Source organism: Etheostoma spectabile, unplaced genomic scaffold (genome assembly GCF_008692095.1).
Source record: "Etheostoma spectabile isolate EspeVRDwgs_2016 unplaced genomic scaffold, UIUC_Espe_1.0 scaffold00018970, whole genome shotgun sequence".
Lineage (NCBI taxonomy): Eukaryota > Metazoa > Chordata > Actinopteri > Perciformes > Percidae > Etheostoma > Etheostoma spectabile.
The window spans coordinates 31,448-46,347 of record NW_022604597.1 but is presented as its reverse complement, the minus strand read 5'-3'; the positions used below and the strand labels follow the sequence as shown (position 1 = coordinate 46,347).

General features: G+C 40.2%; 1 protein-coding gene across 3 annotated transcripts in view; it reads right to left on the bottom strand.

Moving 5' to 3' along the window:
• LOC116683397 (vesicle-fusing ATPase) overlaps window positions 1–12,585 on the bottom strand; it is a 61,699-nt gene extending 49,114 nt beyond the window's left edge. For 2 of the 3 annotated variants that reach the window (XM_032509867.1, XM_032509868.1), the window contains exon 1: window positions 12,337–12,575. In XM_032509867.1, coding sequence (XP_032365758.1) covers window positions 12,337–12,348 — 12 coding nt within the window. In that variant the 5' untranslated portion in view covers window positions 12,349–12,575. Of the gene's footprint in view, window positions 1–12,336 lie in introns of all 3 variants that reach the window. The other variant, XM_032509869.1, reaches the window with a different exon arrangement.
• Between the last annotated feature and the right edge of the window lie 2,315 nt (window positions 12,586–14,900).

The following is a 14,900-nucleotide window of genomic DNA, read 5'->3' as shown; positions in this document are numbered from 1 at the left end:
AGTGTTTTTAACCAATTACTGGAGCTATGGTTAGCTTAATTTAATTTTAAGGATGATTTTTCAATTAATTTTGATCAAAAGCACTCAGGCTCTGTGTATTGATTTTGAAAAAATCAGATCAATCAGGTTTGCTTTTTCCTGTTGTAAAACTAATAAATGTTTACAGCCATGACAGAATTTCAATTTATACTAGAACCATCTGTCAGTAGTAGGGCTGAACAATTAATCGAATTTTAATCGCGATCACAATTTTGACTTCCCACGATCAAATTTGCGTGATCAAGCGATTATTTTTAAATGCGTCATTTCATAGAATGCTCCGTTTTTTTTTGCATAGCGCATCTACTGCTCCGTAAACCCCTGTCTGCTCATGTGCCAGTCCGAGTTGTTCCCTGCATTGCGCAGCTGAGTTTCTAGATATAGACAGTCACAGAGGACAGAGTAACGGGAGGAAAACTCAACAGATAGCAGTCGGTTATACGTCGGTCTCAAGGTTTACCAGTTTACCAGTAAACGCAACATTTTGTTCCGTCTGCGTTATTCAGACAACAGCAGTGAGCAGTGCTAGCTAGTCGGTGGCGGTGCTAGTTAGCTTCTGTTAGCTCACAGGCTCTAGGGCGGGAGTAACATTTTTCCTCTAGGACGCACATAATGTCCTCGCATCCGCTGCAATGTTGTTATATGGATATGGTTTAATTTTGTGTTACAGGACCCATTTCTTCTGTAAAGCTGTGCCTGTGTTTGGATCTCTCCTCTACTCTCTCTCCTCTTACTCTCCGCGCAGCCCTGCCACACAGCGCCGGTCCACACTTCTGACATTTGTCTACAGTTTTAATTGTTATTAACACAGCTGTATATTGTTAAATATGAGGGGCAAACCTGTATTTGTACCAGTGTTTCCGTTGGTAACTGCTATCGCGGCCGCCACGGCAAAGAACACAGAAGAAGTTTTTGAATGCAGCTAACTTCCGTTGGTAGAGTAACAGCGTGTGAGACCGAGGTGCTGGACCTGGGCCAGAGATGTGACCCATGGCCAGAATATCATAGATCATAAAAATGCAGCGCAGTAACAATACAGACTTGTCATACACCTGACGTGTGTATCCGCTGTTCGACCCGTGCTGGACCCGTTCATAATGAGTCAGCCGTCTCTCTGAGCCTATGTGACAATAAAATTTGTTTTGGTTAAAATCAACAAATAATTGTGAGAATAATCGTAATCACATTATTGATCAAAATAATCGTGATTATCATTTTGGCCATAATTGTGCAGCCAAAGTCAGTAGGGATGTAACGATACACTCAACTCACGGGCATTTTGAGTTCACGATACATTTTTTTTAGGATTTCTTTTAACAAAGTTAGCTGCAGACAAATGACTGAAAGTATTATTTTATATATATATATAAACTGTGTAAAACAAGAGATGTGTCCTCTTATCAAAAGTGCCACTAGCGCAACAACCAACCACTGAAATTGGATTTCATCGTAAATAAAAATAAAAAAAGAAATTAATAATTAGATTTGTAAAAGAAAACCCCAACCAAAATAAATAAATAAATAAAAACAAATCTCTTCAAATAAATAAACTGAGAGCATGTGATGTCTGTCATTTAAAAATTGCATTGCGATTTTTTTCATTTTAAACAGTTGTAATCTTTACACATTTATATTGATTTTGGATTTTGTTGTTACATCCCTATCTGTTAGAGTGGAGAAACTGAAAAAAACGAGTATAATTTAATCCTCTAAAAGTAAAATCAGTTAATTGTAAACTCTGTTTTTGATCCAAACCACAATGACAAGCAAGACGCTGAGTGTACACTGTATCTAGGGCTGCACAATTAATCGAATTTTAATCGCGATCACGATTTTGACTTCCCACAATCAAATTTGCGTGATCGAGCGATTATTTTTTATAAAGCGTCATTTCATAGAACGCTCCGGTTTTTTTGCAAAGCCAGTCTACTGCTCCGTAAAGCCGTCTGATCATGAGACAGTCAGAGTAGTTTACTGCACCGCGCAGCTATGTTTCTAGATGTAGACAGTCCCAGAGGACAGAGTAACGGGAGGAAAACTCAACAGATAGCAGTCGGTTATACGTCAGTCTCAAGGTTTACCAGTTTACCAGTAAACGCAACACTTTGTCCCATCTGTTGTTTTTCAGACAACAGCGGTGACCAGTGCTAGTCTGTTAGCTGTTAGCTAGTAGCGTCTGTTAGCTGTTAGCTCCTCTAGGACGCACCGGTGCTAATGTCCTCGCATCCGCTGCAATGCTGTTTATATGGATATGGTTTAATTTTGCGTTACATGACCCATTTCGTCTGTAAAGCCGTGCCTGTGTTGGATCTTTCTACGCTCTCTCGTCCTACTCTCTCTCCTCTTACTCTCCGCGCCCCGCCACACAGCGGCCGCCGGTCCACACTTCTGATATTTGTCTACAGTTTAAATTTTTTATTAACACAGCTGTATATTGTTAAATACGAGGGGCAAACCTGTATTTGTACCAGTGTTTCCATGGTAACTCTGCTATCGCGGCCGCCACGGCGAAGAACACAGAAGAAGTTATTGAATGTAACTAACTTCAGTTGGTAGAGTAACAGCGTGTGAGACGCAGCTGCTGTACCGAGACCGGGACCTGGACCAGAGATGTGACCCATGGCCAGAATATCATAGTTCATAAAAATGCAGCGCAGTGAAGATACAGACGTTTCATACACACGCCGTGTTTATCCGCCGTTCGACCCGTGCTGGACCCGTTCATAATGATCGGCCGTCTCTCTGTGGGTAGCGTCCATCACACTCCCTCTCCAGTTATAAATAGCCTATGTGACAATAAAATTTGTTTTGGTTAAAATCAACAAATAATCGCGATCAAAATTTTGATCAAAATAATCGTGATTATCATTTTGGACATAATCGTGCAGCCCTAACTGTATCTCTGCATCTTCCCACACTGGTGAACAGTCAGTGACAGCTGGAAACAGCCCAGCCTGAGATCAGCATCAGAACAAACAGGCAAACTTCCAAGTTTGTTATTTTGGCATCAGTGACTACGCTTACATGCACATACTTTTGCCCTTATTAGGGCTGCACAATTAATCGAATTTTAATCATGATCACGATTTTGGATTCCCACGATCAAATTTGCATAATCAAGATATATTTTAAATATGTCATTCTGTTCATAGAACGCTACAGTTTAGCAAACTGTTGGCGGGTTTATTTGTGTACAACAACCATAGCAACACACAAACCTGACCAGGCAAGAGGTTGTAAACTACAGTTAAACCCTGATTGAGATGCATATTCCAAATGCGCAGTATACATGTCCAAAGAATGCCTCTAAAACCGGAATAATAACGGAATATCCCACATGTCTTAATCGGAAAATACTATCTTCGGAAAAAGGCTGTCCACTACCACTGTCTGATCATGTGCCAGTCAGAGTTGTTTCCTGGACCGCGCAGTGACAGTCACAGAGGACAGAGTAACGTGAGGAAAATACAACAGATAGCAGTTAGTTATACGTCGGTCTCAAGGTTTACCAGTTTACTAGTAAACTGCTTCTGAAAGGAAAATTGGGAGAGCTAATTTAATGTATTAACAGTTTTTCTCCCAAAACCATTGGTAAAATTTGCATATTAAACAGTGAGATGATAGAGATTTGTCAACCCTCAACCAACATCTTATTAACCCCTAAATCCTTCATTTTTCCAAATACCTTCTTTTGAATCTGATGCTGAGGACATCATGGTGTCAGCTTGTGGAGCTGTTTGTTTCACCCTGACTCCCTCTGACAAGCTGCAGTATGCCCAGAAACGCTTCATAGTCTGCTGGGCAAGAGTGGATGAAGGGTGTGTGTGTGTGTGTGTGTGTGTGTGTGTGTGTGTGTGTGTGTGTGTGTGTGTGTCAGCAGCCTGGGGACGGGAACATCACGTCAATGGACACTTTGACTCATGCTGGTTGAGCAAGAGGAGGAATGTACTGTGGCCTCGCCTCAATCCGTGTACACAGGAATCCAGAGTTTAACATGGTGGATATAAAGAAAACACATCCTTGATGTTGTTTTACATCCAATGCACCAATTGCCTAATTTTTCTTTCAGCTGGAAACACAGTTTTCAGTACACTCATAGAACTAATGTTAGTTTAATTAGCCAGCTACAGTACAACAGTCAATTTTTGCAGCTCTGATCATAGATGTTTAGTAACAAAGTTGAACTACTTCACTACTGTACTTAAGTACTAAAAGGCTGTATCTATGCTCAAATGGAATATTGTTTTTTTCTCCTACTTCCACTTTTACTTCAGTACATATTTTCAATTAGTTTAATTACTTGATATATTTTTTTATGTGCTGCATCATTACTCGTTTATATGGAAGTTTATACGTTAAGTTACACTGTTGTAGGGCAACGGTACACATCAAAACGGCCAATGCTCTGACCATTTTGCTGCGTTGACTTGAAAGGGAATGTCTTTCTATCCATTTTATTTCTATGAGTACAACAGTGGTGTCACTTCTGCATGGGTGTATCTAGTTTACAGTGAAGGGGTGAAACCACTGAATGAAAACTTTTATATGAATGCCCAAACAGTGTTGATGATAAATGTAGTCAATTAAAGCAATGAATTCCACAGTGTGTGCTCAATTGACTAAGAAAGCTGAGTTCACTTTCTCGTGGAACTGTACCGGCAGCGCCTACATGTACCAGGATGCATTGCACGCAAGCTACTGCAGGCCAGTCAATGCATAATGTAGCCAAGTTGTAAAAACAACCTAAAAAAGAGAGGCGTCATAGTCCAAACCACCAGTGTGAACCAAGACTGTAAGAACATTGCTATCATTTGACATTTCACAATAACCAACTTAAATTTACCCAACAAAACCGCTTACAATAGTGCTATGTGACAAAAATAGTTACTCATTACCTACCCTCTTGGCTTGGGATGCCATTTTTGCAGTTGGAAATGTAGCTAGTAGGGATGAGCGAGTACAGCATTATCTGTATCTGTATCTGTTTACCACATGAATTATCTGTATCCGTATCCGTACTTGGACTGGGCGGGGCCTAACCCAGAAGTGGTCAGATTTTACCCGGCAGTGGGTCGGGTTGTCTTGAAATGGGCGGGGCTTTAACCGGTATGTTATTTTAAGCATGCAAATCAGAAATTGTTATATTTATTGCTGATTAGAAACTATTTACATGACAGCATCAAGCTTCAGATCAAAGCTGACAGTTAAAAAAAAAAAATCTCCGATGGCAGAGACGCAACGGGAGTTGCATTTAAACCAAGCAGCATGTCTGAAACCCACGTTCACCAGAAATCTACTGGTCACTATGTAAGTACTACAAACCCCACGTTCACCAGAAATCTACTGGTTACTAAGTATGTAAGTACTACAAACCGAAGTTAAAAACAAACCTGAAGCTGAAGAAACCCTAAACGTTAACGGAACAGACCCGCAGACCACGGAAAGAGAGAGAGAGAGAGAGAGAGAGAGAGAGAGAGAGAGAGAGAGGCTGAGGGAGCGCATTTCTCCGTGTTCTGTGTGTGTGTGATAGAGCCGAGCTGGTTTGTAGGCGGGGGGGCACTGTGATTATCACAGAACGCTGCGCGGCCAGTTGAGGAGTTGTATTCAATCCGAGCACGGATATTGACTCGTATTACTCTTATAATACTTGTACTCGGCAAAAGTGCTTTATCCGTACCGGATACTCGTTTCAGCCGGGTACTCGGATCATCCCTAGTAGCTAGTTTGCAGTACAAGCAAAGAGAACAAGGAAGTTCCATAGCTGGCTATCTGGGCCCAAACTAAACTGAACAGCCTGTAGTTCTTCCTTGCCACTATGTAACTGAATCCAGGAAGAAAAACAGATTTTGAAGTTGCAAACTGCAGCTTTCTCTGTCAATATCTTCCGCATTGAGGAATAAATTGCTTTCCTCAACTACATTTATCATCAACTCTAATTGGACATCCACATATAAAGTGACAGAATTGTCATTTAGGATCTGCATGATCCCCTTGCTGGAATTTAATCTACCAGCTAGAGCCCGACTGATAATTGATTTTTAAGGCCGATATGCCTATATATATATATATATATATATATACAAAGCATTTCCTTTATTTTCATGACTATTTACATTGTAGATTATCACAGAAGGCATCAAAACTATGAATGAACACATTCGGAATTTGGCTTTCACTATTGTATTGTCATTGTATGAAGACCATTTAGAACAAAAATACAACTTATATAAAAGATGTAATGATGTTTTGTCTATTAGGTAACTTGTAAGGGTAATGCTTCACAACAACAGTCTTATTTATGGGCAACAATGATTTCCTCATGAAACCGTTGAGCATTAAAATGAACAGTAACGTTATGAATGAATATTAATGTTACTTATTTTTAGTGCAGAAACATAAGCATATACATAAAAGAGTGGACTACAAAAAATAGGTATAATTAATGAATTAAGAGTGCAGTAAAAAGAATGAATATTACAATACAGTTGTGTGTACTGTTTTTAGCTAATAGGGGGAAGGGGAGATGAGGGCGGCGTTGCAATCGTCATCCGGGCGTGACATGGAGCAAATAAAAACAAAATCACATTTATTTTTGTTAAAATATCAAAAACAAAGCAGGAATTATTTTTCACAAAAAACAATTGACTGGAATACTCTCCCTTTGGGAAATTCCCAATTGTACAGAAGAAGAAGGGATGAAATGTGATCGTCATTTCCGGTAAGTGCACATGGCAGTGTGCAATTTGAGACAACACTCGAAATGTACGCACTATGCAAGACAGTACGTAGTGCACGAAGTGTACTGTCTAAGTGCACTAACGGAAGTGCGCGATTTGAGACACAGCCAGGTTGATACACGCCGACAGCCCTATTGGACAACTGTTAGAATTCATATTATGGAAAAAAACAATCAGCTAAGTAAAGAGAAACGAGTGGCCATCAGTCAGTCAGTCCGGAAAATTATGAAAACTTTGGATGTGTCCCCACGTGCAGTCACAAAAAACATCAAGCGCTACAACGAAACTTGCTCACATGATCACCTTGGAAAGGAAGACCAAGAGTCACCTCTGCTGCTGAGGATAAGTTCATCTGAGTACACCGTGAAGCATGGAGGAGGAGGTGTGATGGTGTGGGGGTGCTTTGCTGGTGACAATGTTGGGGATTTATTCAAAATTGAAGGCATCCTGAACCAGCATGGCTACCACAGCATCCTGCAGCGGCAAGCCATCCCATTCAGTTTGCTTTTGGTTGGACCATCTTTTTTTTTTCAACAGGACAATGACCCTAAACACACCTAAACCCTCTGAGCCCGAGACACTCGCCCACGAGTAAAAAAGTACCTCTGATTCATAGTTTAATAACTTTTGAACCATACAAGCGATTTACTCACTTTTGATTTCGTTTGAATCCTGACGTTTTCGCGTTTACAGCGGTCTTTTCCCTGTCTTTCTAGCCTCTACAGGGGATTTTCTATCCAGCCTGGAACTTCAGCGTCTTTGGGCTTTAAATCCATACTGTTATATCCAAGATTGATCCACTTTATATCCAAAATTCATCGCGTTTTGGCTCATTTCTGCCGCTGGCTCGCTCCTCCATCTCTGCCCTGTCTCTCCCGTCTATTGTTTCAGGAAGTACATGCCCATATATGGGAGATAAAGGCACCCCTCTTGTATGGAAGGCCAGATGGGACAAAAATGCCTATATACTCTATGGAAGGCAAAATGGTGCACTATTTAGACACATATTTGCTTGTATAACATTGCTGTGGGTGTAATATAAATAAATATGACATTGTTATGTTATTATTGGCATAAGTAAATGTCATGAGAGCAAAACGTCTTGACTTTTTTGGAAAAAATGCATGTATTTTGTCAACTGTATAAGTTATACTGACTATTTCTTCAGTGTGACTCCCAGGACATATGAGAAGTGTTTTAGAATGGAAAATGGCTGAGGTTTTACTTATATGTCTGTGATATCAATACATATCTGGAAGATTCATTTATTTATTTATTAATTTATTTATCTTTAAGGCCCTACAACCAAGTGACCTCACTGCAACCCAAATATTCTAATAACCCAGTTTGTCCTAAAAAAAAAATGATGTTCATATCTTGACTGTAGACAACAGGGTTGATGTTTTACAAGCTTTTTTATAAAATAAATCCAGACGGAAATTAAACTGTAAAAATGGCCTCAGGGCCCCCAGGGTTAAAATTAAAGACAAAAAGACTCCTAATTTTTTTCTGTGAGAAATAGTTAGTTCCTATTGTGTTATAAGCTACCTTATAATTACAATGTCAACTTCCTGCTTATTCCTATACCTGCACTCATATATTAATCTCTCTTATATCCATCAAGCTACAACAAACCATTTTCAGTCATCATTTGCTGACTGCCTTCTAAAATCTACTACTTAGTGATGCATTAAATCCATTATGTGACATGTTAATGCAGCAGTTGAACGACAGTAACCAATGCACGCTTGCATCATTAAATTTCACACACACTTGTAAAAGAAAAACTTGTATGCACAAGCTTTTTGATACTTTTTCTCTACGTCTAATTGTTTGCTCCTCGCATGCCTAACTTATGTTTTACAATGGAGGGACTGTAAATGAAAATATGCTAGTTATAAAGTAGTTATTAGTTTATTTAGGCAGAATAAGTTTGTTGTGGTTTTCAAGCGGTATTCCACTGCTAATGGCATTAGCTAGCTTTGTGGTTAGCTAAAGTATATGATAAGCCAAAATTGAGCAATTATTGTTTTTAAACCCTCATTCCATAGAACGCTCCGTTTTTTTTTTGCATAGCCCATCTACCGCTACTACTGTCTGATCATGAGCAAATCAGTTGTTCCTGCACCGCGCAGCTTAGTTTCTAGATGGTCACAGAGGACAGAGTAATGGGAGGAAAACTCAACAGATAGCAGTCGGTTATACGTCGGTCTCAAGGTTTACCAGTTTACCAGTGAAGGCAACATTTTATCCCGTCTGTTATTTTTCAGACAACAGCAGTGACCAGTGCTAGTCGGTGCTAGTAGCGTCTGTTAGCTGTTAGCTCCTCTAGGACGCACCGGTGCTAATGTCCTCCCATCCGCTGCAGTGTTGTTATATGTAAACGGTTTATTTTTGCGTTACATGACCCATTTCTTCTGTAAAGCCGTGTCTGTGTTGTATATTTCAACTCTCCGCGCCCGGCCACACATCTGACATTTGTCTTCAGTTTTAATTTTTTTAATTTTTTAACACAGCTGTATATTGTTAAAAATGAGAGGGCAAACCTGTATTTGTACCATTGTTTCCGCGGGTAACTCTGCTATCGCGGCCGCCACGGTGAAGAACACAGAAGAGGTTATTGAATGCAACTAACTTCAGTTGGTAGAGTACTAGCGTGTGAGACGGAGCCTGATGGACCTGGGCCAGAGATGTGACCTATGGCCAGAAAATCATAGTTCATAAAAATGCAGCGCAGTGACGATACAGACATTTTCATACAACGTGTGTATCTGCCATTCGACCCGTGCTGGACCCGTTCATAATGAGTCAGCCGTCTCTCGGTGAGTAGCGTCCATCACACTCACTCTCGCAGTTAAAAATAGCCTGTGTGACAATAAAATTAGTTTTGGGTAAAATGAACAAATAATCGTGAGAATAATCGTGATCAAAATTTTGATAAAAATAATCATGATTATCATTTTGACCGTAATCGTGCAGCCCTAGTCAATATTGCTGTGTAATGCTACAGCTACTAGCAACTTGCATCATGCATCATGACTCTTCATGATGCCTGCACTATGATGTCTTGTGTTCTAACCACGAATTATTTATTTTTTTACTCAAATAATGCATGCAAGACAAAATGAGAGACACACATACAGGCGGCGTCAGGGAGGGGCTTGGGGTTGCTCTAGCTACCCCTAGGATTCCCATAGCACCACCTCAGCACCTCCAAGAAATTGCTGTGGTGTAAAAAAATATATTTTCATTAATGTGTTAATTTATATTTTAAACCGAATAAATACTTTAAAAAAACAAACCGATTATTTCAGAACAAAAACGTGAGACTATTCGCCACACATTAAACTGTTGACCTTATTTCCGCAGTAGTATTTATACAGAAGAAGAGTGCAATATTTAGAGCCGTCAGGATTAGCGAAGTGAGTATAACGTTAGTAATGGGTCGTTTTATTACTACCTAAACGTCAATGTGTAGAGACTTCATCAAAAAACTGTAAAAGAGACTGAGAGATATATTGAATCTGTCAACAATCAGGACAAAGAAAAGTGTCCGGAGGAAGATCGCCTGACCTGACCTGAGATGACCTGACCCGGCCGTGATTGCTGCTGAGGATGCCTAACGTTACACTGCTGTAAATGGCATCAGACCAGGGGATCGCACAGCGAGGCCACAGTGGGTGAGGATTCATCCAATAAGGGTCTATGCAAGAAGTTCACTCTCATCTCTGTCTCGTAGCATAACATTACAGTGAAAATGTGTTTTACAGAAATTAATAAATGGTTCACCAAATCCAAATACAGCGCACAGGACATTGGTTTATATATAGCACTGAAAATATATTTGAAACAGGTTCAGTGGCTTATTTAGATATATAGTCACTACAGATATGAAAAACGTTACATTTTTGTTACCATACTGTGTGAGGATGCATGTGTGTATGTTATTGTGTGTGTGGCTGTGTGTAATTATTTGGCCTCTGCAAATATAAGCTGCTGTATGAAAGCTGCAGTAGTGATTGTGTAAACCCAGCTTGTTGGATGGTATTTGAAATATGCTGTGCTGTTGTTTCGGCAACTTTAGTGCATGAATAACATGAAAAACTCTCTCTCTCTCTCTCGGTCTCTCGGTCTCTTGGTCTCTCTCTCTCTCTCTCTCTCTCTCTCTCTCTCTCTCTCTCTCTCTCTCTCTCTCGTTCGCATGCTTAGTAAAGCGCTGTGTAGGTGGGAGCGTATCTGCGCGCGTGTGTAAGCTGCGTGTGTCAAGGGAAACTCTAAATTTCAGAGCACCCTTACAGAAACGTCAAGCAGCACCATAACACCAGCAAAAAGAAATCTCTTGCGCCGCCACTGGATACACAAGAGATGGACCAAAATGCCCAGCCCTAGATTTGAAGCCACAACACAACATCTTAAGAATGAAATTATTCTTTCTGTAACACGGGTACCCAAAGGATAGGACAAATCTGTTATTTGCACAGTTAATATAAATAAAGGAATATGTTTCAGTCATTTGTATGCAGCTCATTCAAAATAAATCGTGAGGAAATCGCATCTTAAACTTAAAATCCTGAATCGCATCGAATCATGAGTTGAATATCACATGATTACATCCCTAACCGGAAATCTGCGTCCACCAGGAATATAAATGCCATGATGCAGCAAACGCAGTGGTTTGCTTGCCCTACCTAGTCATTACATTTTTGCTGCATTTTTAATCAGTGGGTGCTACTTTTTTTTAAGATGCAGCTCTTCCTTGCCTGTTAAATAGAACTACTCCTGCGTCCCTCAGCAGTAAAGAGACTGTGATGAGAGTGATGATAGACAACAGGGCAGGTTGACACTGGTTTACCTGACATCATCCTTCCTGTACGTCGACAGGTTGGTTCTGCTCATCCATTGAAATACACACAAGCACACAATCCAGCAGTCAGCTACACACTGCTCTGCTGCTCCACACCGCAAACAGCAGTTTACCAACGAAAACACATAGCAGAGGCTCAAGCTAAGCAGCAACGCTGAACCTCAGTCTTTTGACCAATATCATGAAATTCATGCTAATTGTACACGATGTGCCGAGCTGCTGTGAGCACTCACACAAAACGGCCACTTTGTTATTTAACATGCGTAGCTCGAAAACGATTTTCAGTGGCCTTTTTTTACGCAGCCGCGTCAGTTCAAGGGCAAGTAAAGCCCAGGATTAAACCAGAAGAACCCCTAGAGAAGGCAGCAGTTAGCAGGATGGAAGGGGGGTGTAGACTGACACTGAAGCTAATGATGCAATTCTGGCGGAAATGTTTCCCCCTGGCACACGTCAGGGTTGTGCGGCTTCGACATAATGTAGAATAAACACCATATTCTGCTCTGACGGTGACATTCAAACGCTAAAAAGGTTCCAAGTGTGCTTACAATTTGACGAGAAACAACGCTAGCGCGACATTTTAATCTATGTTTCCCCTTAATTTTCCACACAGAAACACGAGAATAATGCAAAATGTGTTACTATCTTAATAAGACATACGCTATATATATATATATATACACATAGTTTATATCTTACCCGGGCCGCCATCTTCACGGTTGCGGTAGATCAAAGGATGCAGCTTGGTCAATGATTCATAGGACAGCGGGGACAATGAACGAAAAAGGCTCGGCAGCAGATGGGTTTATAAGCTGCAGCGCTCCTCGCACTGATTGGCTGAATCAAACGGAAGCACTCCGATTAGCTCGCGTGTGGTTAAGGAGGATCACTTGTTTCTCCGTGATGTCCCGCCGTGCAAAAACACTGTGGAGAAATAGACCTGTGGCTCGCTATGAGAGTGTCGTGCCTAAAATGTCGAATGTTAATGCACATTGGCAGGTGATGTGTACAAGTATTTGCCTGGCAACTCTTGTTTTTTTGTTGACGATGAATGTTTAGAGCCCACTTACACTGTAAATATGATTGTGTTAATACATCTGAACTGACTTGAATGTTATGACTGAAACATTCCGACCCACCATTTATTTATTTATTTATTTATTTATAACATTTCTATTTGACCACTTGTCGTCTCATGCTGTTTTCACCCAATGAGTTTATAACACTTTATAACACATCTTTTATTTTGGTAAATATCACGTCGTTCTCTGCTTCAGCACCACAGACAGCGCCCCAGCTGCACAGACCGTTTTTCAATTGACACTTTTGGCCGATAAGAGGCTCTGTACTGTGGTGGGAAAACAGTATTAGCACCCACAATTAATTAAAAAGCAGGTAATGGGATGGCACAGGTTTGACTCCTTAGCTGCATGTCGTCCCTCCTTCTCACTCCTTTCCTGTCTTCAGCTATCCAAGCAAATAAAGGCAAAAACGTTGGCAATGGCAATTTGCAGTAACAAACACCATGTAGAGTTAGGGTTTCCTGTCCTCAGCTATGTTCTGCCACTCACCACGGCTGACTTTAAAAACATTCAGCACCACGGACAGCAACACAGTACAGAAAGTATGCTGTTTATCAGTGTGAATACTGTTACCATTCTACACTTCAATGGAATTGCTTTACTTACAGTTTTTATGTTAGTTCTTTTTAAATTATAAGATTGGATTTTGTTATATTGTAACATTTGATATCAGTTTGTGGGAGGAAGGGTTTGTTTGTAAGATGAAACAAGATTTTGCACTTCCCTTTTTGAGGAATTGAGCTTTTTCTTTGTGAGTTTCTTGTTGTCAGTCTCCTTTTGTGAGAATTACAGACTGGTCTTTAGATCTTGGACATCTCTGGCAAGGCTATCGATCCTCTTGTTGACAGAATCTAGCACAATCTGAGTGAAATATATAAATGTTGCTTCCATTGGGTCAAGCAGCTGTTAATAATAGGATTTTTGCTGTCCATAGGCTACTTGCAGTGTCTCCCTAGTACCAAAGCCCTCAGCCCATATTTTCCTCGCCACTGTCGCACTAATGCTTGATCTTGGGGGAATTACTGGAATTGTTGGGTGTGTTAGAGTGTGGTCTAGACCTACTCTATCTGTAAAGTGTCTCGAGATAACTGATGTTATGATTTGATACTATAAATAAAATTGAATTGAATTGAATTGAATTATCTCCTGATGATAGGCATGAAAAAAACTGAAATCAAGTGTCTCTGTGACCATTTCAGCTGTATCTTTAGCAAATATGTCAACACCACATATATAGATAGTTCATTAATAGAAGGCTTTAAATCTCACTGCAGAAATGTAAAATTAAACAGTATGACATCTATGAATCAATAAACCGCTCTATTAAAGATACTCCTGTAATTAAATAAACTAGCAATTGGCTTTGTAAGAGTCTATGCTTTTAAGTTAAGATAAACAAAGCTAAGCTACAAAGCTACTTAGTTTCTTCAATATCTCCCCAGTAATGTTAGTTAGCTATAAAGGCTAATGTGACTGTTAGCGGATGGTCTTTAATGCTTTTAACCAACTTATGGAATAGAGGATTTAGACCTGTAATGTACTTGTGTTACGAACACTGCACGCTATTCAATATCCACGACGTCCGTTACCTTCCCTTTTTTGTGTTGCAATTTTAAACTCTGGTGGATTTCTGAGGACTATGGTTAAAACCTCCTCAGATATCTGCAGGGTAAATCCAGACGGATAGCTAGACTATCTGTCCAACCAGAGCTTTCTGTTGCACGACTAAAACAACCTTTGAATGTACACGTTCCATCAAAGTTCCTTTGATGGCTTTTTTTCAGTGGCACTGTGGCTCTGTCCCGTGCTTAGAGCCGCCCAAGATGATTGTCATTGGTTTAAATATACACATATAAACCAGAGCACGTTTTTCTCCCATCCCGAAATGTTGTGCAGACTAGCCAGACCCTCCTCCGCAGCGCTGTGGAGGAAGGTCTGACAATGCAAGACTATATGGCAAGCCATTTTAACATTTAATAGCTAGACTGGATATGTATTGCAGTGTCCGTAATTCAAGTCTTTGTAGTCAAAAACAACAATTCAGATATACACACTGACATTCTTCCTATCAACAATTGTCACATCAGATATCCACAACGCAGTGGCGGATCTGAAAAACTTTACATGGTTGGGTGGCAGGGTAAGAGAATGTAATCTGTGATGTGAACTTGGACAGAATCA